Consider the following 25,839-nt stretch of genomic DNA (forward strand, 5'->3'; position numbering starts at 1 on the left):
GTTGGAGCTCTTATTCGGTCCCCTTTCACCCAGAAGAAAAGGAGTGTGCCCTTAGACAGGTACAATACTATACGTAAATACCATTTTGAAACTACACACCCAACTATTTGTAAGCTGCAACCATCTTTCACAGGGAAACCACAAGAGCAAAAGTGGGTCTTTGAAAATATGGAAGGGCATATTATTAACTATCCTTATAACAGAAATTTTTAAAATGAATAGAACTTTTCGGATCTAATCATGCTTACATCGGTCATTTCTTTTTTTTTTTTACTACTGTAACTGTGCAGGATATCAGCTTGGTTAGAACAACATTAAACATTCGTAAGCCTCAAACATGGATGTCTCGTGTCATTTACAATTTTACATGACAATATAACAAAGACTTGTGAGTCCCAAACCTCATCCCACTTTCCACCCCTCAAAAGAAAATAAAAATACACACAAACAAAAAAGCCCCATTCAAAAGACTTTACACACTACAGAAGAATGGCTTCTTCATTTTCAATGAATGAAACAAATTAAATGAAGAAAGCCACAGAAGAATGAGAAAAAAGAATCACTGCAAATCAAATGGATAAACATTCAAAGCGAAGACAACCTGTGTTATTTCTCACCTCAAAGAAACTATATTTATTTTACTTGAGTCTCTTTAACGAAAGTAACATCCTCAGTTCCAGTGGATGATGAAAGAAGGTGCTTTTCTTGCTCATCATCTATTTCTGTTGACTCACGGGGAGTGGCAGGTGAAAGAGATTCAATAAAGTCATCATCTGCAAACAGTCCCCAAAAAAAGACACAAAAAAAAAAGGTTGCATATATTACCAAGATGGAAACTCAGTATGCACATTAAGAATACATGTTGATTGGGAAGAAAAAAGAATAAGAGATATACACACCCGAGCATTCATGGTACTCAGGTAGCTGTTTAACACTTGTAACTTGAAGACTTTCAGGAAGTAGACAGCTACACAAAGCACCTGCAATTTTGGCCAAAAGGTTGAAGTTAGAATTATGCTTATTGTATTTTTAAGAAAAATTAATATATTGGATTATATCTGTCACCCAAAATGATGTTAACCTCACCTGATGACATTACAAATGGTGTTAACCAACCAAAGACAACCGATGTTTGATATTTTCATAGAAATTAGTTTTCTTTGCCAAGCATAACTCTAAGTAAGTTGACAGTATGGACTTTAAAGTTTAAACATTGAAGAAAACATGAAATCATTGTCGGATTCTATTTTCTACAACTGACTTGAACTCAATTCAAATGTTATGTAATTAAATTACATACTATACTTCACCAAAAAATAAAAAAAATTACATACTATAAAATTTCTATTTCTGTGATATATATTAGAGCTTATGACTTAATATTTTAAGAGACAGTCTTTTCTCTATCTATTTCAACATTCAAGTATGCTTTCAGAAAAGTTTGAGTCCTATAATGGCCCTAAACTTTATAACTGACGGATTGGGTAGACAGAAGCTTGATATTAGAAGTCTCTCACCAAAGAGATGAAAACAGAGGAGAAAGCAACTACCATCTAGTTCATAATAAGAATTCAGAAGATAAATATTGAAGTAAACATATATATCAAGGTTTAAGAAATAAGCATAAAAACGAATTTCCATGTAATGTTTTACCTAGCTTAGCAAGCCTATTCACCCAACCCGGGATTTTTTTCCCAATCAATCTATAGGAGACATCATCTGTAAAATGATTGCAGTTTTTAGTGATAAGGTGGTAGGTATCCCCATGATACTTGGAAGCCATGTCTTCAATAAATGTTCGGAACTCAGAAGGATTCATATTGGTTTGACCCAAAGTGATGGAACATCTATATATGAATCCAGGGCAATTCCTTGGCTCCACTTCAAAAACTCCACTTGCTGGGAAGTCATGCGCTCCAAATCCATACTCCTTACCATGCACTGTTTCATAATACAAGAAACAATGAAAGAAAGACGAAAAGTCTCACCAGATTAGCATTACGAACACGAATTAAAACAATAGAGAACACATCAGCATAAATCACAAAAGACATTTTCTTGGAGTGATGGCATCTTCAGTACAATTCTGACAAAACAATAGTTGTTTCCAAACAATAATACAAAAAGGCACGTTCAAATATGCTAATTTTCTTTTTATTTATTTATATTGAATACAAGTTCTCAATCAACCAGGAAAACCATTTTTAGACATGAAATTGAAATCTCGCTCACACACAATATATAACAAATCCTAAAAGGATGGATTTGAAGAACCTAAGATGTCAAGTATGATGATTTTGATGGTAAAAAGGAGTTGTGTATTGCAACTGAAGATATATGTATGTTAGCTTTGCACTTGACAGTGAGATTGTAGCTCTTATAGTAATGTAATACGCGTAAACAACCTTCGGCTACCCATGCCATGTATTATTGTATTATTAAAAATTAGGGATGAATGAAATGATTTCATCGCATTAACACTGAATAATCATAAAACATATATACAGGAATTATTAATCTTTACACCTTCAGTAGTCTTTACACCTTGAAAGAAATTAGTCTTTGACCATTAGTTGGAGGATATTATAGTACAAACCAAAAAAACACTTTGGAATACATGGAGTAGCCTTGTTTAAGTCTTTAGACAGTAGACACAATAAAGTGGATTGAAAGCCAAACATAAAGAAGATTGCAAAATATAAATGTCAAACCAGAGAACAAGGTGTTTGACACTTGGGAAATCTTTTAAGAGGACTGTGAAAAGAGCTGTTGGAAGGCCGTTAAAATGGGATTCTCATCATTAAAATAGCTCCAAATGACTAAGGCTTTATGAATATACAAAATCCACCACCCCCAAGCATGAGATCAAAGAAATTGATCTGCATTCAATAAATTTTTTAGTTTTAAAACTTGTTATCATCACTCCAGCCGAAAAACCTTTGGGCTATTGTACAGTAAATACAAGTGATAGTGTTGTGTGTTCATTATTCAAAGTCATGTTTGTGTATCATTGGTCTTTCTCATTCTACATATAAAACTGGGTTATTTATTATTGTGACTGTTGCAGTGTGAAATGCTTGGCAAGCTTGAACCTAGGATTCCATTTTTTGCCTAAAGATAAGAACTTCCCTTGGGTTCTTGTAGCAAAACCAAAGGTTGTGTTTGTTTCAAAGTATCAAAAAGGTTTCACCAAAAAGTGAAATTGGAAACTTCGCATTCTCATGTTTGGTACAAGTTGTTTCCAAGGATATAAAATGTTAATATTTCTCTTGGTTCTCATTTCCATGATGAAATGAAAGGCGAGTATCTCAGGCCCCGTTTACCCCTGTTTTCATAGAATAGAAGTTATTTTCTACAATAACTACTTATCCTCACTCAATTCTTCCATGTTTCTTCTTTTACTTTTATTTTTCAATTTTTTAATAAATTTTAAATTAATTAAATACTAATCAAGCATGTTCATAGGAATAACAATTTTGGTCATAACATTCCTAAGAATACCATATTATACCTTAAAACACATGCTGTAGAAGATATTTTCGGTTTGGACTTGAATCAGTCATCTTTTTACCTTCAAACTATTCTGCGGCCTTAGTTTGCATTCATTGAATTGACAAGTTAGTTTTTCCCTCTTTATGAAGTTTGCCCTCAAATTCACAGTCCGATAAGTTACTAGCTAGGAAGTTGTTGTGCCTTGGCAAGTATTAAGTTTTGGAATCAGACATTTATTCAGTAATCAAGGTTATCCTTATCTGTCCCCCTTCATAGAGAAAAGTTGGGCAGTAGCACCAAAATAACACATTTAGTTTAACCGTGCTCCATGTAATTTATTATTATTATTTAGTTAGTTAGTTTACATTCATTGAATTGACAAGTTAATTTTTGCCTCTATGAAGTTCGCTCACCAATTCACAAGTCAACTGAGTTACTAGCTAGTAAGTTTTGGAATCAGACATTAATTCTCTATTCCCTTCTTCATAGAGAAAAGTTTGTCACTAACATTGAAAGAAAACATTAAAAAGCATAAGTATTGGGAGGTTCTTACAGCAACATACAGAAATAAATAAAACTCTAGACATCAGATCTAGCGCACAGTAATGTAAAGCAAGGAAAAAGAGAGACCTTCAATGCCAGAGTGAAAGATGCCACATCCAAACCAGTAGAGGTAGTTATTAATAGGGGTGAGATCGTAAACATTCAAGACGACAAGTGAGTTGATTTTGCTGTGTTGGTCGTTGCATTGTGAAGTGGAATCGTTGTCCACTCCCATAGTGACGTACTGTACAAATTATGGGGCAAATAGGGCAACCTTACAGATGAAATTACCAAAAGAGGAAAGCAGTTATAAAAGGAAAGAGAAATTCCATGGACATGGGGAAGATAAGACCCTCACAGAAGACAGATCCATCTTCTATTGAGGTCCATGTCCATGCCACACAGACACACAGACAATAACCTTAACAAAACATTAGACTTATAGTTGATCAGAAGCGGTTACTTTTGACTCAAGACGCCACACCTTTCACTTCACTTCCACCTCCCCACTTGCCAATTTTTTATTCCCTGCTACTTTTGCTGTTCACACTTAGTTACACAATCACCTCCTATCTTTTTATTTTAGGATTCACTTGCTATTTCTTTTTCTCTTAATTATCAGTTATATTGATTATATCTTTTCTAAAATTCTCATATTTAAATTAACAATTTATTTAGATAAAAAATAATAAATATTTGAAATTAATTAGATAAAGATTCTCTTCTTTATTAAGATTGAAGCAGATAAATAGACATGTATATTTATCTTTCTAACATTAAATAATTAAGTAGAAAATGATCAAGTAGAGAGAGAAGATTAATTTTAGAAAAGTACTTTAAATTAATGACAAATTTAATATTTTTAAATAAATTACTCAATTTTCTTAAATATAACACATAACTTATTATACTATCCGTCGTAAAACTTTTAGAACTACTTTTTTTTTTTACTTTCTAATGCATAAAATGTAAAAAATAAAAAAAATAAAAAGTTGTAACTTTAAAGTTAACGTGAGTTACATTAAATTGAAATTTTATCAAACACATGCTGCAAATAAGCCTTAATACCCAAAAATTTTCTTTTCTATTATTTTTTTATTCATAAAAATTACGTATCAATAACAAAATTCAAACTTAAAATAACAACTTTATGAGATCAACAGCCCAAAACAAATCAAAATAAATTTGAATCTGGTAAAGGCAATACTATATAATAGAGCTCAAGCAACAAATATGCGACTATGAGCATATCACAGTTGTTTAAAGAAACTAAGTGGGACTTATAATTGTGGGCTCTCTTAGTTTAGAGAGAAATGTAATGAAGAAATAATTATTATTAGTAGTAGTATTAGTATTGTATTTTTTTCCATCAATAATAAAAATAAGATCTAACAATATATAAAAAAAATATTAAATAAATCTAAATTATGGATATAACATGTTCTTACCGGAAATCTGCTGTAGAGATGATCCTCCGAGTAAGATTGGTGAGCCTCCTTCACTGGTACGCTTGATGCTCCAAGATGGAGGTGGTACCTAGAGCTGTCAAAACGAGCCAGCCCGGCCCATGTGGGCCGGCCCACTTTGGCCCACCTTAAAAACGGGCCAACCCAACCCGGCCCACTTTTTATTTTGTCAGAATTTTTATGGCCCGGCTCGGCCCACCACGGGTTGGTGGGTCAAACGGGCCAGCTCACCAACCCACCAAAAAATTAAAAAAAAAATACAAACAAAATTTAAAATTTCAAAAGCACGGGCCACGCATCATCATTTGTTAATTAGAAACCGAAGCAAACATGCTTTTAGTTGAGGAATATACAGCTTCACCACGTAATAAAATCATTTTGCAAAATAATAACCAATCCTGAGGTAAGACACTATTCTTAAACATAACCAATCCTGCACAAGAGGGTTTCAGTCCTATAATTACACGGAAGCACGAAGGTAACGACAATTGAACCAACAAGAGAAGTATTTTATAATACAACCTGGCTAGAATAAATCCTAAATTATTTGGGACTGGGAGTAGGCCTGTGAATCCAGCGCCAACAAACAACACCATAGATTTCAATTCTAATTTTTCCTAGAAAGACATATATACCCAATCACATTTGTAGTTATCAATATCATATCATAATAACCTCTACTACCCAGTGCCCATATCTCAAAATATCCCTCTTTATTTCAGAATCACACCATACGTACATAACTAACAATCACTTAAGCCACCTACTTAATCGCGGTTTCTCAAATCTTAATTGATAGAAAAGAATGGCACAATCCAAGAGGGGGGTGAATTGGATTCAATGACCCTTTAAAAAATTTATCAGAGTATTTTGGATCTTAATTTCAATCAAAACTTTTCTATGACAGAATTTCCAAATGAAGCTCTTCTAAAGACTTGTTACAAAAATATGAATGCAATATGCTCACTTGATTACAACATAATGAGGTTCAACAATAATGTTCAATTACAGATTTAAACCATCAAGATTCACATACACTTGTTAATCAAGTTTTATCTTCTTTAATATTCAATTAAGCAATTACTCAAAGTAAGAGATAAGGTAGAAGAAGATTGCACAAGTCTTTTATACTGGTTCAGCCACTCCACATGTGACCTACATCCAGTCCTTAATCAATACCTGATTAAGATTTGTTCCACTATCTTTAATCAAGAAGGTTTACAAGCAAACACACATGCATATACTTCTATACTAAAGATAACCACTTTCTTGACCCCAAGAAAGCACCCCTTGTAGAACCCACTACAAGAAACCTTATTACTTGAGAAACCCTTCTCAAGATTTTCCACAAAGATTCACAAAGAATAAAAGGAACGAATTCACCTGGAATTCTTGAACAAATCTTTATCTTCCCCTTTCAAGAATATGATGATGATGATCTTCTATCAACGCTTTTCACAAACGTTTTCACTCTTGGATTTCACAAAGAAAACTCTCCAAGATGTCACAAAGACTCACAAAAACGTTTTTCACAAATTGTTTATTAGTTCTAACTCATGTCTGAAGTTTCTCAAAGTTCAAACTATTTATAAAAGTTTCAGACACAGATAATCGATTATTTTAAAGAATAATCGATTATTTTGTTCTTCAGATTTTCTGGAAATCAACCAAGAACATTATAATCGATTATTTAGCTGGATAATCGATTATTCCAGAGAGTTGTTCCTGGGATAATCGATTATTTCGGCAAATAATCGATTATTACAGCAAGGCATTCCACTTAGCCTATTTGCTGAAATAATCGATTATATTTAACAATAATCGATTATTTTGAGTTAGTTCTTAAAACTTCATTTTAAGACTCAAAATAATTTTCCAATGTTTTTAACTCATCATCATATACTCTCTACTTGGTTTAGATAAGATTTGATTATGCACAAAGCATACTAAGCACACAAAATATAGAAACACATTCACAACAATTTATATCCTAAGTTCTATTACATAGCTCCAACTCATAGCATTTTCTTGACTTTTCTTTGACTTTGTTTTTGTGCTCCAAGTTGTTGTTCTCATGTTGTGATCATCAAAACTCTTTAAGCTCTCCTAAGCTCAACATTAATCACACTGCCTCAAATGAGAGGAGAGGAATCTAACCTAAACCCCAAATTACAAAGTGAGAAAAAAAAATGAAACACCAAATTTAGCAACAGAGTCAGAGTCAGTGTAGAGGGGCACCTTCGTTAAGTTGAAGCCACCTGCAAAGGGACACCTTCGTGAACCGAAACCTTCGTCAAGATGAAGCAGAGCCTTCGTGAAGCCGAAGCTGAAGCAGTGAAGTGCGGCGTGGCGTGGTCCCGTTTCCTTGCTTGAATAGGGTTTTCAATTTTGACTGGTTTTGTTTTACACTTTATGCTCTCTGTTCGGACCGTTCCTATTTGGGTTGGCTGTTGGTGTTGCAATAAAAAAAAAGTGGGCTGGTGGGCTGCCCGGCCCACCACGGGTTTAGCCCAAGTGGGCCGGGTAAAAGTGGGCCGGGTTTAAATTTACCCACTTACCATAAAATTGTTATTTATTTTGGCCCGGCCCGCCCCGTTTTCAAGGTGGGCCGGGTTGGCCCACGGGCCACGGCCCATTTTGACAGCTCTAGTGGTACCTGCAAAAGAGACTCCGATGCTAAAGTTAGTGTTTGTGGGAGTATGAGTCTCGTATAAGTAATGCACGTACCTTTGTGTGTATTAGGATTTTGTTGGACCTTGGACCCGAGATCAGTTATGATCTGATTAGGATGACGAGCTGACGTCACACAGCGCGTGTCCGAGGTCATCCTGCGCTGTGGTGCCGAGCTCGGAGCTCGGCTTCGCAGTACGGATAGTACACTAGCCCTCCCAGCTCCGAAGACCGTAGGTCGAGGAGTTAAGACCGAGCTCGTCAGGGGGCAGTGACCTTTCGCGTATGCTTGCCTGTCAAGATTCCATGTGTTGCAACTGTCGCCTCGTTCTCGATAACGTGCAGGCGGCGTGGTAACAAGATTGTATTTTTATCTGTTTGATGACGTTGCCTCTTTGGGCCGATGTGGTATTCCGATGTCCATGTTTCATGGCCGAGCTGAGGAACTCGGCAATGATGAGTTTACTGCTTGGTCAGGCTGGTAAACCTTTGATTGAGTCAATAGATTGGTGAGGGACAAGTCGGCAACTTGGCTGGCCAGTACACTTGCCCCCCAAGCACCGAGTGATGTAAGAGCGAAGGGGCTTCTGAGGAGCTCCTAAATTTGTTGTTTGAAGGTTTGAGCTCGACCTTGGTTAGGAAAATGTGATCTCAAGGTTTGGACTCGACCTTGGCATATCAAGGTTCGAACTCGACCTTGGTTAAGAAAATGTGATCTCAAGGTTCGGACTCGACCTTAGCATATCAAGGTTCGAACTCGACCTTGGTTAAGAAAATATGATCTCAAGGTTCGGACTCGACCTTGGCATATCAAGGTTTGAACTCGACCTTGGTTAAGAAAATGTGATCTCAAGGTTCGGACTCGACCTTGGCACATCAAGGTTCGAACTCGACCTTGGTTAAGAAAATGTGATCTCAAGGTTCGGACTCGACCTTAGCATATCAAGGTTCGAACTCGACCTTGGTTAAGAAAATGTGATCTCAAGGTTCGGACTCGACCTTAGCATATCAAGGTTCGAACTCGACCTTGGTTAAGAAAATGTAGTCTCAAGGTTCAGAATCGACCTTGGCATAACAAGGTTCGAACTCGACCTTGGTTAAGAAAATATGATCTCAAGGTTCGGACTCGACCTTGGCATATTAAGGTTCGAACTCGACCTTGGTTAAGAAAGTATGATCTCAAGGTTCGGACTCGACCTTGGCATATCAAGGTTCGAACTCGACCTTGGTTAAGAAAATATGATCTCAAGGTTCAGACTCGACCTTGGCATATCAAGGTTCGAACTCGACCTTGGTTAAGAAAATATGATCTCAAGGTTCGGACTCGACCTTGGCATATCAAGGTTCGAACTCGACCTTGGTTAAGAAAATGTAGTCCCAAGGTTCGGGCTCGACCTTGGCATAACAAGGTTCGAATTCGACCTTGGTTAAGAAAATATGATCTCAAGGTTCGGACTCGACCTTGGCATATCAAGGTTCGAACTCGACCTTGGTTAAGAAAATGTAGTCTCAAGGTTCAGACTCGACCTTGGCAAGTCGTCATGGTTAATGTGCCAATACCGAAAATGTATGGGAATGGAGTTGCTTTGTTGATTTATTTCTAAGGTGTGCCTCGTTAAAACCTTCCTTGGCCAAAAACCCTTTTCTTTAGTGGGAAAAAAGGCTGAGGAGGAAAAAAGAGTACATCACTTGAATTTACAAGTTAAGAGAAATAAAATTTGAGGTGGGTGGAATTTGAAGTTCCAAATTTTCCTTTGGAGGGGTCTGTTCTTGCTTCTCCCCGTAATCGCCAAACACGATCGCCAACTTTAAATGTTCGTGGCCTGACCTTGGTCTTGCTTTCCTTGTGGTTTGTCGCGAATTGCCTTGCGGAACTCGGCATGCTCCTCCATCTGGATGTACCCAGCAGCGCGAGCTCGGAGCTCGTCCATGTCGGGAGGAGGTCGTCGGCAAAGGCTATCGACGAAAGGTCCTGGCTTCAACGCCATGAGCATGGAGTGCAGTGCGACCTTGGGATTCAGATTTCGGATCTTTACCGAGATGGCGGCGAATCGTTCCATGAACGTCCGGAGTGGCTCGTCGTCACTCTGTCTGAGACTGGTCAGGGCAGCTGATGTTATGTGATGAGGTCGGCTCGTCGCATATTGTGCTGTGAACCGTCTGACCAGGGTGCCGAAGCTGTCAATTGACTCGGCAGGTAGTTGAGTGTACCAGTTGAGCGCGACCCCTTTGAGCGAAGTCAGAAAAACCCTACATAATATAACATCATTGTTAGTGTAGAGGTTTACCTGTGTCGTATGTAGGTCGATGTGCTCGTCAGGGTCCGTCGTGCCATCATAGCGATCGAGGTGGAGAGGCTTCCAACCCTGAGGGAGTGGTGTCTCCATGATGCCATCCACAAAGGGATGACGACGGAAGGTTGCTTGACCCCCTGTGACATGAGTTGGGGCTTTGTTGACTTCATGGACCGACTTGTTCGTCGGAACATGAGACTGGTGCGCGACAGGTCGTGGAGTCGGTGCCCTAGTCGCAGTTCGGGGCTGAGAGACCGAGTGCCCTTCTTCCTCGTGCAGGTTGCTCGCCTCAGGAGGATGATCAGAGGGGCACCAAGGGAGCTGGGCGCGAATCCGCTCGTTTTCAGCACGTAGCGCCGCTAGATTAGCTTCATTGGCGGTCTGCATCGCCGCTAGGTCGGTTTCGTGCTGGGCACGCATGTTTTGTAGGTCGGCGGCATGTTGCTACCGCATCTGTTCGACCTGATCGATTAGTCTCCTCAACGCTGCTTCGTTATCCATGGTGGTTGAGTGGTTTGCGTCGTCTGTTGTGCGTCTACTATGGCTTCTGGTGAAAACCATAAGCGTGGCCGATAAAAGCTGTCTTGATCGGCCCCACGGTGGGCGCCAAATGTTCTTACCGGAAATCTACTGTAGAGATGATCCTCTGAGTAAGATTGGTGAGCCTCCTTCGCTGGTACGCTTGATGCTCCAAGATGAGGGTAGTATCTGCAAAAGAGACTCCGATGCTAAAATTAATGTTTGTGGGAGTATGAGTCTCGTATAAGTAATGCACGTACCTTTGTATGTATTAGGGTTTTGTTGGGCCTTGGGCCCGAGATCAGTTATGATCTGATTAGGATGACGAGTTGACGTCACACAGCGCGTGTCCGAGGTCGTCCTGCGCTGTGGTGCCGAGCTCGGAGCTCGGCTTCGCAGTACGGATAATACATAACACATTAATTTTAAGATTATATATAATTAAATTATAACATTAAAAAATATAGAAATAAAATAATTATATATTTTATAGTATATGTAAAATAAAAAAAAATAGAAATATAATTTAATATTATGAAAATATTACTTATTAAGTTATAATTTCATTACTAAAATATAATTATTAAAAATATAAACTTATATATATATATATATATATATATATATATATATATATATATATCCACTTACTTTAAGAGTGAGATTTGGTAAACTTACATCACTCAATAAATCATGTTCTAAATCAAATTTTCACAATATAACTGTTAAATTAAAAATTATTTATGTATAGATTAAGTATGCAAATTCTTTTTAAAATTTGGAAATCATATGATACTTTGTTATATAGATTCAAGTCAATGTATAATGTACTTTTATGATTATCCATAAATTCGAATTAATAAAGTGAAGTATTCAATAGTTTTCAATTTTTTTAAAAATTTATAAACTTGATTTATGCATTAAATTTTTTTTATTTAATGGTTGAATCGATAAAATTTAAGGAATAATATGAATTATTAAGTGTAATAAATTTACCTAAACCTACTTCACTTAATAACTCATGTTCTACATCAAATTTTAATAATCAAACTATTAAATTAAATTTTTTTAATTTATGGATCAAGTCTACAAATTTTTTAAAAAAATTAAAAATTATTTGATACTTCATTTCATTAATTTAAATTGACAAATAATCATAAAAATATTTTATACGTCAATTTGAATTTATATAACAAAGTATCAAATAACTTTCAAATTTTTTAAAATTTGCATATTTGATCTATGTATCAAGAATTTTTAATTCAATAGTTCAATCGTTGAAATTTGATATAAAATATGAGTTATTGAGTAAAGTAAATCTAAGTAGACTTATTCTTAAGATAAGTGTGACACCCTCTACCTCACATGACATAAGATATAAATAATAAATTAAATTAAATAATATGATCTTCATAAATAAACTCAACGTGTTCAAGTAGAAAGTATCACATTTTTAACTTAACAAAATGACATAATCAATGAAATCGTAAGGAATAAAGTTGGTGTTTTCCAAAATAATTCAATAGAATAATATCCTAATTTAATCATAGTTATGCCCTGATGTCACATATCTTATCAAAGCAAAACTTAACACTGAAGTTTAAGTCTCATCACCAATATCTTTAACCTCATGTTAATGATTATATGCATAATAATCAAGGAAAACATAAAACAAAAGGAGTGAGAAACATCTCACTCTAATCCATAGTGTAGGAATGCAAACTAGATAACCAAATACAAACAAAAAATACAAGATATAACATACACAAGTAAACATTATAACCATAGTCATTTGGTCATAGCATAATAAACAATAATAGTTACATTATAATGCATTATGCACTTGACACAGGCTATGTGATATCATGCATGTAGCACCAATAAAATATCACATATCACATTTGTGCATTATCGCTAGCAATACACATATAATAGTAAAGGAATACATGTCGAGTCACACCCTCTACACACTCTCACTAGAAGGATACACTACTAGCATCTGATTGGAATAGCTAAGCCAAGCAATATACACCTCATGCTCACGAGGGCAAAATTGAAACTTCCAAACTGAGCTATCTCCAAGGTTGGTTCCCAAACTTTTTCACAAGGGACTTTCCCTAGCGATATATTCCATATCGTACCCCATAAAAAAATCTTTTATGCACATGATGCATATCAAATAGATTCAATGCTATAACATACACATTATCTCACTTCACGCATCACATAATTCTCATATCATCTCATATATCTTATGTACATTCTCAAATACATCAACTAATCACTAGAGAAAAAAAAGTAGTATCAAAATCACAAAGATAAAACAACCACTTAACAATCACTGAATGAGCTAAGCTCCCTAGAGCCTTTTGTTGAGAAAATAACATCTAGTTGGGCCACCAACATCTAACTGAGCCACCAACGTGTAGTTGAGCGAAAAATATCTAGTTGAGCGAAAAATATCTAGTTGAGCAAGCTGAGGCTTCTTGTTGAGTGACCAATCTCCCTAAAGCTTCTCATTGAGCGACTTTGCATGTCTAGTTGAGCGAGAGTGTGACCTTCCTTTGTGAAAATCAAGTCTCCCTAGCGACTGCAAGTTACCCACATCCATTTTCATGCATATATATTCGATAAAATTACTATATAACATGCAACTAATATTTCAAATCACTTAATTTTCACATATCAATCAATAGTTTCACAAATTATCACAATAAGTTTCCTTAAGGTTTCCCAAAAAAATGCATATGAGCTTTAAATCATACAATTACAACCCAAAACATATAATTGATCATACATTCTAACAATTAATGCCATTAATTACGAGTAACCAAAATAGAAAGTATAATAGAAACATTAGAGGAAACCCTTCATACATAGGCATACATCATATACAAGATTAGAGTCAATCTTACTACCCAACATACAATCCCACACCCAGAATGAGGTTTCTCATTCTTTCCTTACCTTGATAAGTAGAAGAAGATGGATGCCCAACTCTGAGATGATTTTCTTCTTACTTCTATTTTTTGAGCTCTAAAACACATAGGTAAAATGAAACACAAAAAAGAATTTAATTAAAAAATGCTCTTTTAAAACCTTAACCTCCCGTTAACATTTTTTCATTTAAAACACTTAATCACATATATAAATCATTTCCCTCTTAATCAAATATTATAATAAACATTTTAATAAAACACCTTATATTATATTTTAAAATATATCAAATAATTAACTTAATATTAAATAACTCTTATTAATAAAAATGAAAATATAAAATTATCAATAAAATATTTATATTATATTTTATAAAAAAATGGAGTGTTATAATAAGTAAATATTTTCCCCCTCTCTATATATATACTAAATTAGATTAAAACAATTTAAAATATAATTCAAACTCATAACACTAGTTGGAATTTATTTGTGATAGGTATGTATGATTGAAATCAAAATCATTTGATTTTATTATACTACTCACAACATATTTAAGAAAGCATTTGCATCATTACAAATGTGAAAATTTTCACTTTCTAAGAAAAAAAAAAGTTTATAACTTTTAAATGAACGTAAACTTAAAAAACATCTAACATCTATCCAAACATGCATTAACTGTTTCTTCCCTAGGTTTCGGAAGCACGTGAAAGCATTATCATGTAATTATGAATCAATTTTTAAATTCTATACATTCTCTTTTCTTTTTATTTGTTCTTTTTCATCTTTTGTCATGAACTCCCCGCCCCCACCTTCCGCTATGATTACATGACATAATAATTGTGATTGGGATTTGGGACCGTCAGCAACCAAAATTTAAAAGAAAATTGTCGAAGTTACTAACTGAATATTCATATAGAGTAGTAAAATTATATTTAACATCCATTAAAATTTCTTGATATTGCATATAATTTTTTTTATATCTATATGAATATGAATTATAATAAAATTATATCACATATAATTTAATAAAATATGAATTATAATAATGATAATAAAATTTAAATTTAAAATCTTATATATTCTATCGAATTCATCATTATTAATCCCATTTGAGTGATTTTAGATGTAATTTCTTTTTTAACATTTATAATATTTTTTATAAAGAAACATACTGTAATATTTTTTTAAATAATTAAAAAGTTAATATAATGTTTAAAAGATATCAATGTCATATTTTCAAGCAATTAAAATAAATTAAAGATAGAAAAATAAATTTCTTTATAATTAAAGAACTAGATTAGCAATATTTTAATTGTTGAAAGATTTATGTAACTGTCTAAACAAAACGAAACGCACGCTATTTTACACCATCAATAAGCTAATTAAATCAATGTAGAAAAACTTTAAACAACAAAAATAATACTAATAGTAAGACATTCATAATTTCCACAAATTTCTAATTATTAATTACATGAAAAAATGCTCATATAAAAATGTATAAAATATGAAAAATAAAATTTTACTGGGAAGTTTATTTCTAATTAAATATCGTATATTAATATTTAAATAATATGAGTAATGATTTCAATAAAATAAAAAATTATATAATAATTTTACATATAGGGAGAGAGAAAAGGATCAATTAAATTATTCTAATAGTAATTTTAGAAAATAGTCATTCTTTATTCACACTCTTTATTTCTTTTAATCTAACCATTTTATTTATTTATTTCTTTTTGAAAGAAAATAAAAGATGTGAAAGAAAAAATAACTCCTTTAAATTTATTATTAGAGTAGCTTGATACTTCGATCAATATTTAAGAACAATGAACTCTTTATTTTCTTAATAACCACTCTTTGAGTCAATTTCTATCTCATTTGTCTTTTTAAGTAAATAATCACTTTATTTTCTAAAATTTAAAGATGTCACAATTGCAACTAAGAAAACATTAAACAAGTTCATAAGAAACTCTTAAATTTAATTATTTATTATCACTTTAATTTATAAAAATATTTTAATATTATTGTTTAAGCTGCACTATTTTTAAAATTTTGGATTTATTTGATTATCGTTTATACTTTTAGATTCTTACTTTTTTAGTTTAAAAATCTAATATAATAATAATTTATAATTTAAAGGACTAAAGTGATTTTTTTCGTTGAATTTATTTGTATGATTATGTATCAAATATCAAGCAAAAATTATATCAAGAGATCTAACTCAATTAGTTGAAGGCTGTTATGAATTATTGCAATCTCTTAGTATCGAATTTGATTCTTATTGATAAAAAATAAATAAAAAAATATTTTTGTATATTAATAAATATGTGCTCTAATAGTATATTTATCGTAGAATAATACTTGGAGGAGGAGCTTTATCACCTATAGTAATTTTCAAATAAAAAATACTCATGCTATAAAAAAAATACATAACACGTTATATTTTTTAAACCAAGAGTAAGTTTAATTAAATTTACTCTGGTTTAAAAACTGAAGTGCAGTGCAGATAATTTCTATGGTTCAGTTCAGAAATCTTATCAAGATTGTGGCTTTCCTTATTTAGTTAAATGCAAATAGTTTGGACTGGCTAATTGCCATGCTAAGTCAACCTGACATATAAGGCTTCAAGCTTACTCTGCACTTCTTTGAGCATCAATTAGAAAGCGTCTAATGCAGAGAGAAGTGGGCAATAAATTGACGAAGTTGAGAGTCTACAAGAAACTGCTCTGAATTAATGAAGGAAATGATGAGAATCCTGCATGCATGAGAATTATAAAATTAATCTATTTTAGAAAATCACAATGTGACTCAAAGGCGCTATCTGTAGACTAATCAAAGAGTATGTATATAAATGAGGAAGAAAAATATAGAAAGGCAGAAAACAGAAAAGTCATCGAATCAATGGACTCGTTTATTTCTCATTTTACTATCTGATTTTGATTCCTCTTTTGGATTCTCAATCACTTCTTCCTCGTCAAACACTTGCATACAATGTTAGGTCAGCAAACGTTGCGGCTCCGCATTAAATTTTTTGTAGGAAAAAAGATTCATGGACACTCAGAAGATAAGTGATTCAAATTTTTATAAATGTTCATATTAATAAAAATAAATAAATAAAAATTTCAATGATTAATTCAGTGATGAATATATGTTGAAGTATTAAATTGAGTGCCTTTTTCTTTATTAAAAAAATTATTATTTTGTTTATCTTTGCAAGATGAATTTCTTTTAAAAAAAACTACAGATGAAAAAAAAAACTTTTTAACATTTTTCTCTTCATCTCAAATATTAAAAATCCTCTTAATTTCTACTTTAGACAAATAAAAATCAGTTGAGGTGTAGTGTACACGAATTGTATAAATAAGCACAGATACCTTCTTTCTTCATTGGCCTCCCCCACCACTGCACCAGCCAACTAAGTCCATAAGTGTTGCGTATAACAAATCAAGAGACAAGTGACCAAGGAATTTCCTATATTCAGATGCACCATCAGTGATGTTCATTTGAAGCTTTTGCTCCTCCGCAAAACTGTCCTCCATAACCAACCACCAAGATATACAACCTTCACTATCTTCTGGATCAACACTTGCAACCAGACCAAGTGTTTCACCCTGCTCCAGCTCAAAAGATAAGCATAAAAAGTCCCGATTTGCTTTTATCCCAACCATCAGAGCTTCCTCATAGAGCCAGTTAATAATTTGGCTCGCAACCTGCATAATTTCAATAGCAGTAATAAGCATGATTTATTATTTACACGAATACAAGTCATTGCAATGACATCAATTTTTTTTTTTCCTATCTTTACCTGCTGCAAAATAATCACAGGAAGATCAGCCAAATTGCAGTCATATTTGTTTATTGAGTGGCTTTCCTCAGACTTTCCCTTGAACAGGCCGGCAACATTTGGAGAACCTTCTGCTTTAACATTGATGCAATCATCGTTTACCACCACCTTAGTCCAAAACTGACGCTTGACAGCATTTTTCTCATAATAGTCTGATGTTTTGGTTTGGGAACCACGAAGAATAGATTGAGGAACCTCCATGTAGAGTGTCCAGGATGAAGCTCGAGAATTCCACGTCGGATTAGAAATTAGCTGTAGATATGGGACCTTGCATACCTGCAGATATCAAAGAATTAACTAAATCTCCATGTTACGACCAGCTAAAGTCAAATTTGAAAAGAGTAATACCACGTTTTCTAGCTCTGCAAGAACTTTAGTTGAAAAGATCCTGTGAGCCAAAGACATAAAAAAATGACCAAGAAGACTGGAGCCATCCTTTGCCTGTATGCCAGATAAACGATTTCCAGAGGAAATTGGTTTTTCGCTACCTCTTCCAAATATATGTTCATGAAAAATCTGTTGAATGTAAATCTCATAGCAGATAGAATTAGAAAACTGCCCTTTCTTCTTAGGGGTGTTCTGTTTGGCTTCAAGCTTCATTCCATCAGATGATTCCAGAAGTAAATTGGCATTTTCTACATTATTGGTGAGTTCACCTTTAACTGTAGGATGATCTTGATCATTGGACACGAGTGATAAGTACACAGAGGTTCCTTGATCTAAGCTCAATTGTAAATAATTTTCCCGTATTCCAGTCACACTGACACCTGTAAATGTGTTAAATGCTTCACGATTCACCAGATCAAACACCTGGAAGCATAAGAGTACCAAAGCAACAAAACACCATCAGAAATGTTCAAAATATTAATATTGCACAAACTAGTCACAGCAAACCAACAACAATAATGAAAGAACAAATCTACCTGTTCGCTGAAAATTGCTTTATGTACTTCACGCAGAAGTGAGTGTGTTTTCGTAACACACTCTTCATCACTTGAGGACTCTTCGCCAGTTTTTCCCAAATTATGCTCACCTGAAAACTGAGATTTGTTTTCATTGGATTTCCTCTGTATATCATCTGATTGTGCACCAACAAAACCAAATTGGAGAGAATGGCATAAGTCAGGAGACACATTTATTGCCAGCATTCCAGCTGCATCATGATTGACTCTAACAGTAGACATAGACAATGAGCGAATAATAGCTGGTTGGTCATAAGAGTTATCAAAGAGATCAAAGGTGAAGCCTTCGTTCCCTGGAATAATAGCTGCTTGGCGTTGCCGTTTAACCTTCCAATTTTGCTGCAACCTGTCCACTTATAAGGTTATATGATAGGTAGTGATGTAAGCTAGTAAACCAGCATTCTCCTAAAGTGAATTTCTTTAAATTATTTATGAAATGAACGCAGGTGTGTGTTTACTTGAGAGCCAACTTTGAAGGCAACAAAACATGGTGATTTGCAATCTAAACATGGTCTCAAATTCTTGCCAGCAGCAGCCGAAATATATGAATATTAAAGTAAGATGTTAAGAATGGAAATTCACCTGATAAGGGCACCATAAAACCTAGCTTCCCGAGCAACCTGTTGTTCAAAAGCCCTGGCAGATTGCTTGAAATATTTCCCAACGTTCTGCACAGATTAGAAACGTTTGTTCAAAGATTTCATTACATATCCCAGTGAAGGCTAAACCAATTGTTCTTGTCATTGATAAGTTGTTAGAGATTCAAGTTGCTACAAGTTTTGAGTTGCATTCTTTTTATTTAAACAAATAAACTTACTACATTGTAAAAAAGGGAGCTGATCTTGACTTGCTATTATGAACATAAATAATACTTCAAATAAACATCAGTGCAATTTTTTTTACAGAAAAAGAATATAGAAGAATACTTACACGGTAACATTGCAGCTTGGTGGCTGCAGATACGGCCAGGTCAGACAAAGCTTCATTTGGTAATAGTTTTGGTCTTGTCATGCTAGCCACCGTTACTGCATCATTTGCTTCCACCTAAGTACAAAAATGTGAACAAAATATCATATATGTATTGTCAGCCTGCACATAACTAAAACAGTTACACTAGCAACTGCACCAAAAAATTAAAAACATCGATGCCATCCAGAATGCAAAGAACTTGGTTATACAGGAAAGATTCCATTACAATCAAATATGGCATGATGCCTCATGATGAACTGATGATAGATGATAGATGGTTGCTGGTTCTCTGGCATTGTAAGCTGACATTCATGGAAGTTTCTCAACACTTTACTCCATTCCTTGTTGAATGAAACTAACACGATTTCCTTTAAGCCACATACAAGCATTTTCTTGATTTCTTCTAAAAAAATGTTCCAAAGGAAGCCTTTACATGAGATTTTTCTCCAGAGTCAAAAACCAAATAGCCTCAAGCAATACTCTTGTGTTGTTGCAAACATATATTCAGATAGGAAATTAAACTTCTCACAATGGTTCCTAAAATATAGACAAAATCAAAAAACATTGATTCAATGCCAAAGGTAACATGCACTACTCACAGTGTTGATGAGATCCATGATGACAGAAAGCTCCTGATGAGCCAACTGCAAATTTTCTACCATGCTCTGCCATTGCCATGGCGTTGAGCTCTCCTTTGAGGTCTTTTGCTTTTTCTTCTTCTCCTCATCCTTCTCAACAGCCCAAGCAAAATCAATTCGCCTGATTAGGGAGAGCCGCTTCTCATCATAATCCACATCTCTGCAATAACACAAAACCACATACAAATGCACAAATGAAGTGAGAAGTCATGGGAAACAAGTGCAAACAGAAATCGGGGTTTAATGTTCTTGTTCCTATCAATACTTTTGCAATGACACCGCATTAGGAAATGATTACCAAAAAAAAAGGTTGAGAAACAAGAGAAGAAAGAAACATACGGTGGGAATCGTTCAAATCCATTTTCTTCAATGGAATCCAGACGCTTGATTGGTAGCTTGTCGAGGGAAATTTGCAATTGCATGCCCTCGTCCATTTCCTCAGAAAATATTTTTCCCAGAAAATTCCACAAGATCCTATCACTGTCTGCACTGTGGGGTGAAAGTGTGGAAAAAAGGGTCAAAAATTCCTTAAGGTCCAAGCCTAACTAAACATGAATAATAAATTTCTCTTCAGTTTACACTTTACATAGAAGACTTTAGCCAAGAAGACAATTGACTCCTTGTTGGTGTAATAGAGTTAGTTTAATCAAACAAAGTAAACCACAAGATGAGCACAATAGTGCGTGTTTATAAAACAGTGGTTAGTCTAAGCATTTAAATTCCAACACAACTAGAGCTGCTTGGATAAGGTGATATTCTGCTACTATAATGTGACAAAGAGCTATCACCTCTCTCCAGTCCTTTGGCATTCTGAATTTTCAATATTTTAAAAATATACTAATGTCTCCACCACCTAGCATCAACATGAAAAATTAAGAAAAACTGAATTGCACATCAATAGAAGTTTTGGTTAAACTGATGTCACACATCACATCAGTGCTAAAAGTAGATCAGTACCAAGACAATCCAAGCGTAAAGTGACAGAGCCTAAAAGACATTTAGCATGCCATGCATAACCATTTTACAAAAACAAATTTCATTTCCAATACGTGATGTAAATCTTATAAGAAGAAATAGTTCCTGTTAATGGAAGCTATTGAAGAAATCTTATAGGAAAAATATATTAAGTTGAGCACACAAGACCTTCAAAACATATGCGCTAAATGTTAATGGAAGCTATTGAAGTATTGATTGAAAACTACTAAATGATTTCATGGCTATCCTTCCGATTATTGTAATATTTTATGTTGTTATACCTGTAGAAGATGGCATTTTCCAAAAAGGTTAATTGTAGGAGCAATAATTAATATTTAACTTATTCAATTGAGACAAGATGATACCATCAAAACCTTAAATACTTATAAAAACATCTTCAATATAGTCATATATAGCTTTTCCCCTTCCTCTTTATTTCTCTTTTATCCATTATGCAATCTGTAAAATAAGCAATTTGGCATGTTGCTGGAATATTGTAATACATCAGCACCACAATTTAGATTATTCCAATTTTTCCATTGACTGTATACTGAACAACCTTTCATGGAAAATGAGTAACTAAATTCAATGCATTTATCCAGTTGTTAGGACTCCATCCATGCCCTCAAGAGAAGAATAAACCAGGTGTGCAGATGAATGTGTTGGAGGAAAAATACCAAATGGTGATATTATCAGTATAGAACATACCATCAAGCTATTCTTGGCTATCTAATGTGCATGGATAGCTTAGCCACAAAATCAAACCAAAACCATTTATATTTATAGATAATTTCAAAACCAATCCGCCACTTTTTTTAAACTGGTTTGGTTTTGACCAAACCAAGAGATTTAAAACCGGTTTTTGTTCAAAATCAGTTTTGACGAAATTGGTTTTAAAATCAGTCTAAGTTAAATCCAGATAAAAATGCAGGTTTTGAGCCAACTCTAGTTAACAACAAAGTTTTATCTAGCCAGAAACCCAGTTTTTCAGCCAAAGCCTTCTATAAATCCAGTGTAAAAACCCTTTTTTCTTTTACAAAATCAGTTGAGAGAAATAGACAATAAAGAGATGTCAACTTTACAACAAAAGCAAGCAGCTAATGCAACGTCATCATAAATAAAACCCAATCATGAGGAATTTAGAAGCCCAAGTCGGATTTCATGCCAAATGGGATCAATAACATTATCAAAAAGCAGAATCATCATAATTATGTTGCATCAAGTCAACTACACAACCAAAAAAGTACTGTAACTTATTCACTGTAATCCACACAAGAAAATACCAGTCATTAAATTGATCCAATAATATGTAGAAAATTTAGTTGAACCATTTAGTCCACAATTTTGTCATTTTCAGCAATCCCCAAATATTTGGAAGTAACTTCAATTGTTTCATAGCTATCATTTTGAAAGATAATTGTCTAGTTTAGCTTTTAATCTTTATCATTCTAACTGGACCCCCCACTGACTCTATGGAGTCTCCATTTAAAAGTTGAAGCATGTTACACTAAAATATTGAATGATGACTGAGACATTTGAAGCCTTAAATAATCTTCTAGCCTAATTATAGAAATTTCAGCAGTAAGCTAACTAAGAGCAAGACATGAAGCAAATCACGCTTCTCTGTCGTTGGTCTCTTTTTTGTCCTCTAACCAAAAATGAACATTAGAGAGATAAAATAATAATAATAATAATAATAATAATAACAACAACATTAAAAAGAGAAGGTATTATTTTAACATTATTGCCCTCGTATGTAAAAAAAAAAATATTAACTCTCAAAATAAAAGATAAAAAGAGGTGTAAACATGACTGCATAGAATCACCAAATAAACTAGGCTGTCTTTTCAGAAACAGAGCTACACTTCTCAAGTGCAAACATTTGTTCACCGCTTAATGACTTTCAAGAATCCAAAAAGTAAAACCTCAAAAACACACTAATGGTAAAGATGGGTTCTTTTGTTCAATCAACGGGAAGCAAGCATGAACATGAACATCCTAGCTAGAGAATAATTGAATAAAAGGGGACATAAGCCTGACTCAAAAGAATTTTTTATATTGTTCCATCACTGTCAATTTTTTATTTTTTTAAGATAGAATTAATATTTAAAATTCATCATAGTTGTACTCAAATCTAGTAATTATATGTCTCCTTTAGTGTCTTTCTCTCTCTTGAAGTTTCTCCTGGAAATTTTCTCTATTTTTGAGAACTCTCGTCCTATACTCTTAGAGGCAGAATGTTACAAACCTCTACAGCTTCTACTAGAGTTACATGGTGACAAATATGCATAGAAACTGAACTCCAATTAACTTAATAACATGTTTGGATACAAGCCTATAAGGACTTTTAATTTCAAGAGCTTTTGTAGTAAAAATTACTCTTTGTTTTCAGTAGATAAGCTTTCAGAAGTCCTTATAGATTGCATCCAAATAGGCTCTAAGTCATGTTATACAGTTTATAAACTTCAATATATCCAGGGTTCAGACATCACTACATCCTAACACACATGATTCATATAATGAATGGGAAATTCAAACTTAATTAGATCCTGTCTACAAATACAAGACTAAATCTTTGAGAGAAACAAGAAAAAACTCCTTGACACCTATAACTCTCATGACCACAATGCATAATAATTCAAGCACAGAACCAACATCCCATAAGCAACACTGGATCCCATCCTAATGAGTTCAGTTCAATCTAACAAACAACACATCACATACAACATTCAAGAGACGAAAGAACACCTATAACATTCAAGAGACCAAAGAACACCTATAACATTCAAGAGATAAAAATTTAAATGTTTTTAATGCGCACCTCTTCTCTCAATATTTGATCCAAGTGCACCTACAACATTCAAGAGACAAATAGCAAGACAATTAATCACCTATTAGTTCATAAAAATATTTAATTTAAAGAACAGAATTCAATATACTAATTTAATATCTATACATAAAAATATTTATAAAAAGCAGAAAAAAATACTGTACATTCAGTTGAGATCATAGTTTTAAATTATGGCTGTGGTTTCGTTGCGAATCGCAATCCTTGCAGGAAATGTGGCAAATGTGGCCGCAATTGCGGTCATGGTAAGTCAAACAAACCTTTACATTGCGGCCGCAATTGCTGTTGAGGACCGTAATTTAAAACAATTTTGAGATTAATCCGAATTGCATTAGTAAATAACATTACCACCCTCTAATCCAACTAAAAATTATCAATTGGAACAAAATTCGTTGAGTTAAAGGTTATCATTATCTAGACTATACAAGATATCCTCTAACACCTTGTTTAGCTATTAACTCAGCAAGAAGAATGTCAACAACGGAACACTCCATAAAACTAGAAATCCATTTGCGAATCACATCATGTATGACCCCTCCATAACCAACTCTATTGTTTATTAAATCTAACCTACCATCCTTACTTAGCTTAAAAAAACATTACTAGGTTTCTGCAAATTTATGAGGCCTAATTCTTTAGCCCCAAACAGAGAAGGAGAAATCGGGAGCGTAAGTTCATAAAGAGAATGAATGAAGCAATTATATAATAGGAAGAAGAAACTCAATTTTGATGATTATGAGGCACTAAACAAACCCATGTACCTACTTTTCCAGAACCGGGCAGCTGAGCAGGGCGGGAGGTGGTGGCACTGTCTGTGTTGTTGGGGAGTGCAGTGGAACAGCCCTGTTCGCGCGGTGGTTATGGGCGGCGGTTCGGGGACGGGACGCGTCGGCGGCGCGAGAACGGAGGTTGCCGGTGCTAGTGGGTGGCGTCGGTGAAAATAGATTTGGGAGGAGAGAAAGAGAAGTTTGCGCACTATATGAGTTCAGAAACACAAGAGAAGAAGATTAAGTGTTTTTTTTTTTAATAGAATACAAAATTGCCCCTTTTTTAATTCTAATATATAATTACATAAATAATTATATATATATATATATATATATATATATATATATATATATATATATACTATTTTGGTGATTGTTAGATTGTTACAATTTTATCTTTGAAAAGACATGATGATAGGTTAAGAAAGATAAATGTTTATAAATGACTTTTAATCTCTATTCTTAAATGATTTGAAGTTTTTTGACATACCAAAACAGTGTTATAAAATATTTACTACTTACAAGTGATTAAGCAAGCATATTTTTAAAGGAAGTAGTAGGACTCATTTAAGGGTTAGTTTTTCTTTTATAAAATGTAAATCATTTACTTACTATAAAAGAGGAATAATGCGACATTGTTAGGAAAATTTTGAAGAATTATGAAAGTTGTGAGGAGTGGTTCGTACCTCTCAAAATATTTAGAATGTATCATTCTCTTGAGAGAAATACTCCTTATAATTAAGTAAAAATTTACTTTTCATTTTTGTTATTTCTATCTTGACTTACTTAATTTGAAGAGTGGTAATTTTTCACTAAATGATATAAGATTGCCTATAATTATGATCAATATGTATGTAAAAAATGACATAGCAATTTTAGCAATATAACTATGTAAAAAAAATTAAGACTAAATAC

At 33.9% G+C, this 25,839-nt stretch overlaps 2 protein-coding genes across 6 annotated transcripts; both read right to left on the reverse strand.

The window, feature by feature from the left end:
- Positions 1 to 299: 299 nt before the first annotated feature.
- Positions 300 to 4,573, reverse strand: LOC109812139 (deSI-like protein At4g17486). The gene is made up of 4 exons (XM_029274144.2): positions 4,123 to 4,573; positions 1,654 to 1,941; positions 900 to 980; positions 300 to 773 (listed from the first exon to the last, which is right to left on the reverse strand). The coding sequence occupies exons 1-4, from the start codon at positions 4,268 to 4,270 to the stop codon at positions 634 to 636; spliced, it is 657 nt and encodes a 218-aa protein (XP_029129977.1). The 5' UTR covers positions 4,271 to 4,573; the 3' UTR covers positions 300 to 633.
- An 11,765-nt stretch (positions 4,574 to 16,338) lies between these two features.
- Positions 16,339 to 25,160, reverse strand: LOC109812118 (RNA polymerase II transcription mediator). 5 transcript variants are annotated; one of them, XM_020375996.3, is made up of 11 exons: positions 24,923 to 25,160; positions 24,131 to 24,160; positions 20,674 to 20,818; positions 20,296 to 20,494; positions 19,658 to 19,771; positions 19,310 to 19,395; positions 18,689 to 19,073; positions 18,114 to 18,575; positions 17,727 to 18,041; positions 17,296 to 17,631; positions 16,339 to 16,676 (listed from the first exon to the last, which is right to left on the reverse strand). In XM_020375996.3, the coding sequence occupies exons 3-10, from the start codon at positions 20,766 to 20,768 to the stop codon at positions 17,305 to 17,307; spliced, it is 1,983 nt and encodes a 660-aa protein (XP_020231585.1). In that variant the 5' UTR covers positions 20,769 to 20,818; positions 24,131 to 24,160; positions 24,923 to 25,160; the 3' UTR covers positions 16,339 to 16,676; positions 17,296 to 17,304. The 5 variants fall into 5 exon arrangements, with proteins under 5 accessions (XP_020231585.1, XP_082931736.1, XP_020231583.1 ...); XM_083075610.1 differs by having other exon boundaries at positions 18,117 to 18,575; positions 20,674 to 20,823; XM_020375994.3 differs by having other exon boundaries at positions 20,674 to 20,823.
- Between the last annotated feature and the right edge of the window lie 679 nt (positions 25,161 to 25,839).

The sequence above is a fragment of the Cajanus cajan genome, chromosome 5, assembly GCF_000230855.2.
Source record: "Cajanus cajan strain Asha chromosome 5, NIPB_CcT2T_4, whole genome shotgun sequence".
Lineage (NCBI taxonomy): Eukaryota > Viridiplantae > Streptophyta > Magnoliopsida > Fabales > Fabaceae > Cajanus > Cajanus cajan.

What these genes read in the sequence shown, in the direction of transcription:
- LOC109812118 (XM_020375996.3), bottom strand. Translation starts at nt 20,768, where the DNA reads ATGGACGAGGGCATGCAATTGCAAATTTCCCTCGACAAGCTACCAATC. An exon ending in TTTTATGGTGCCCTTATCAG is followed by an intron (nt 19,074 to 19,309) that starts GTGAATTTCCAT and finishes ATAAGTGGACAG; the next exon opens with GTTGCAGCAAAATTGGAAGG. An exon ending in AAGCAATTTTCAGCGAACAG is followed by an intron (nt 18,576 to 18,688) that starts GTAGATTTGTTC and finishes TTATGCTTCCAG; the next exon opens with GTGTTTGATCTGGTGAATCG.
- LOC109812139 (XM_029274144.2), bottom strand. Translation starts at nt 4,270, where the DNA reads ATGGGAGTGGACAACGATTCCACTTCACAATGCAACGACCAACACAGC. An exon ending in CTTTCACTCTGGCATTGAAG is followed by an intron (nt 1,942 to 4,122) that starts GTCTCTCTTTTT and finishes ATTATGAAACAG; the next exon opens with TGCATGGTAAGGAGTATGGA. An exon ending in TGAGTACCATGAATGCTCGG is followed by an intron (nt 774 to 899) that starts GTGTGTATATCT and finishes GACTGTTTGCAG; the next exon opens with ATGATGACTTTATTGAATCT.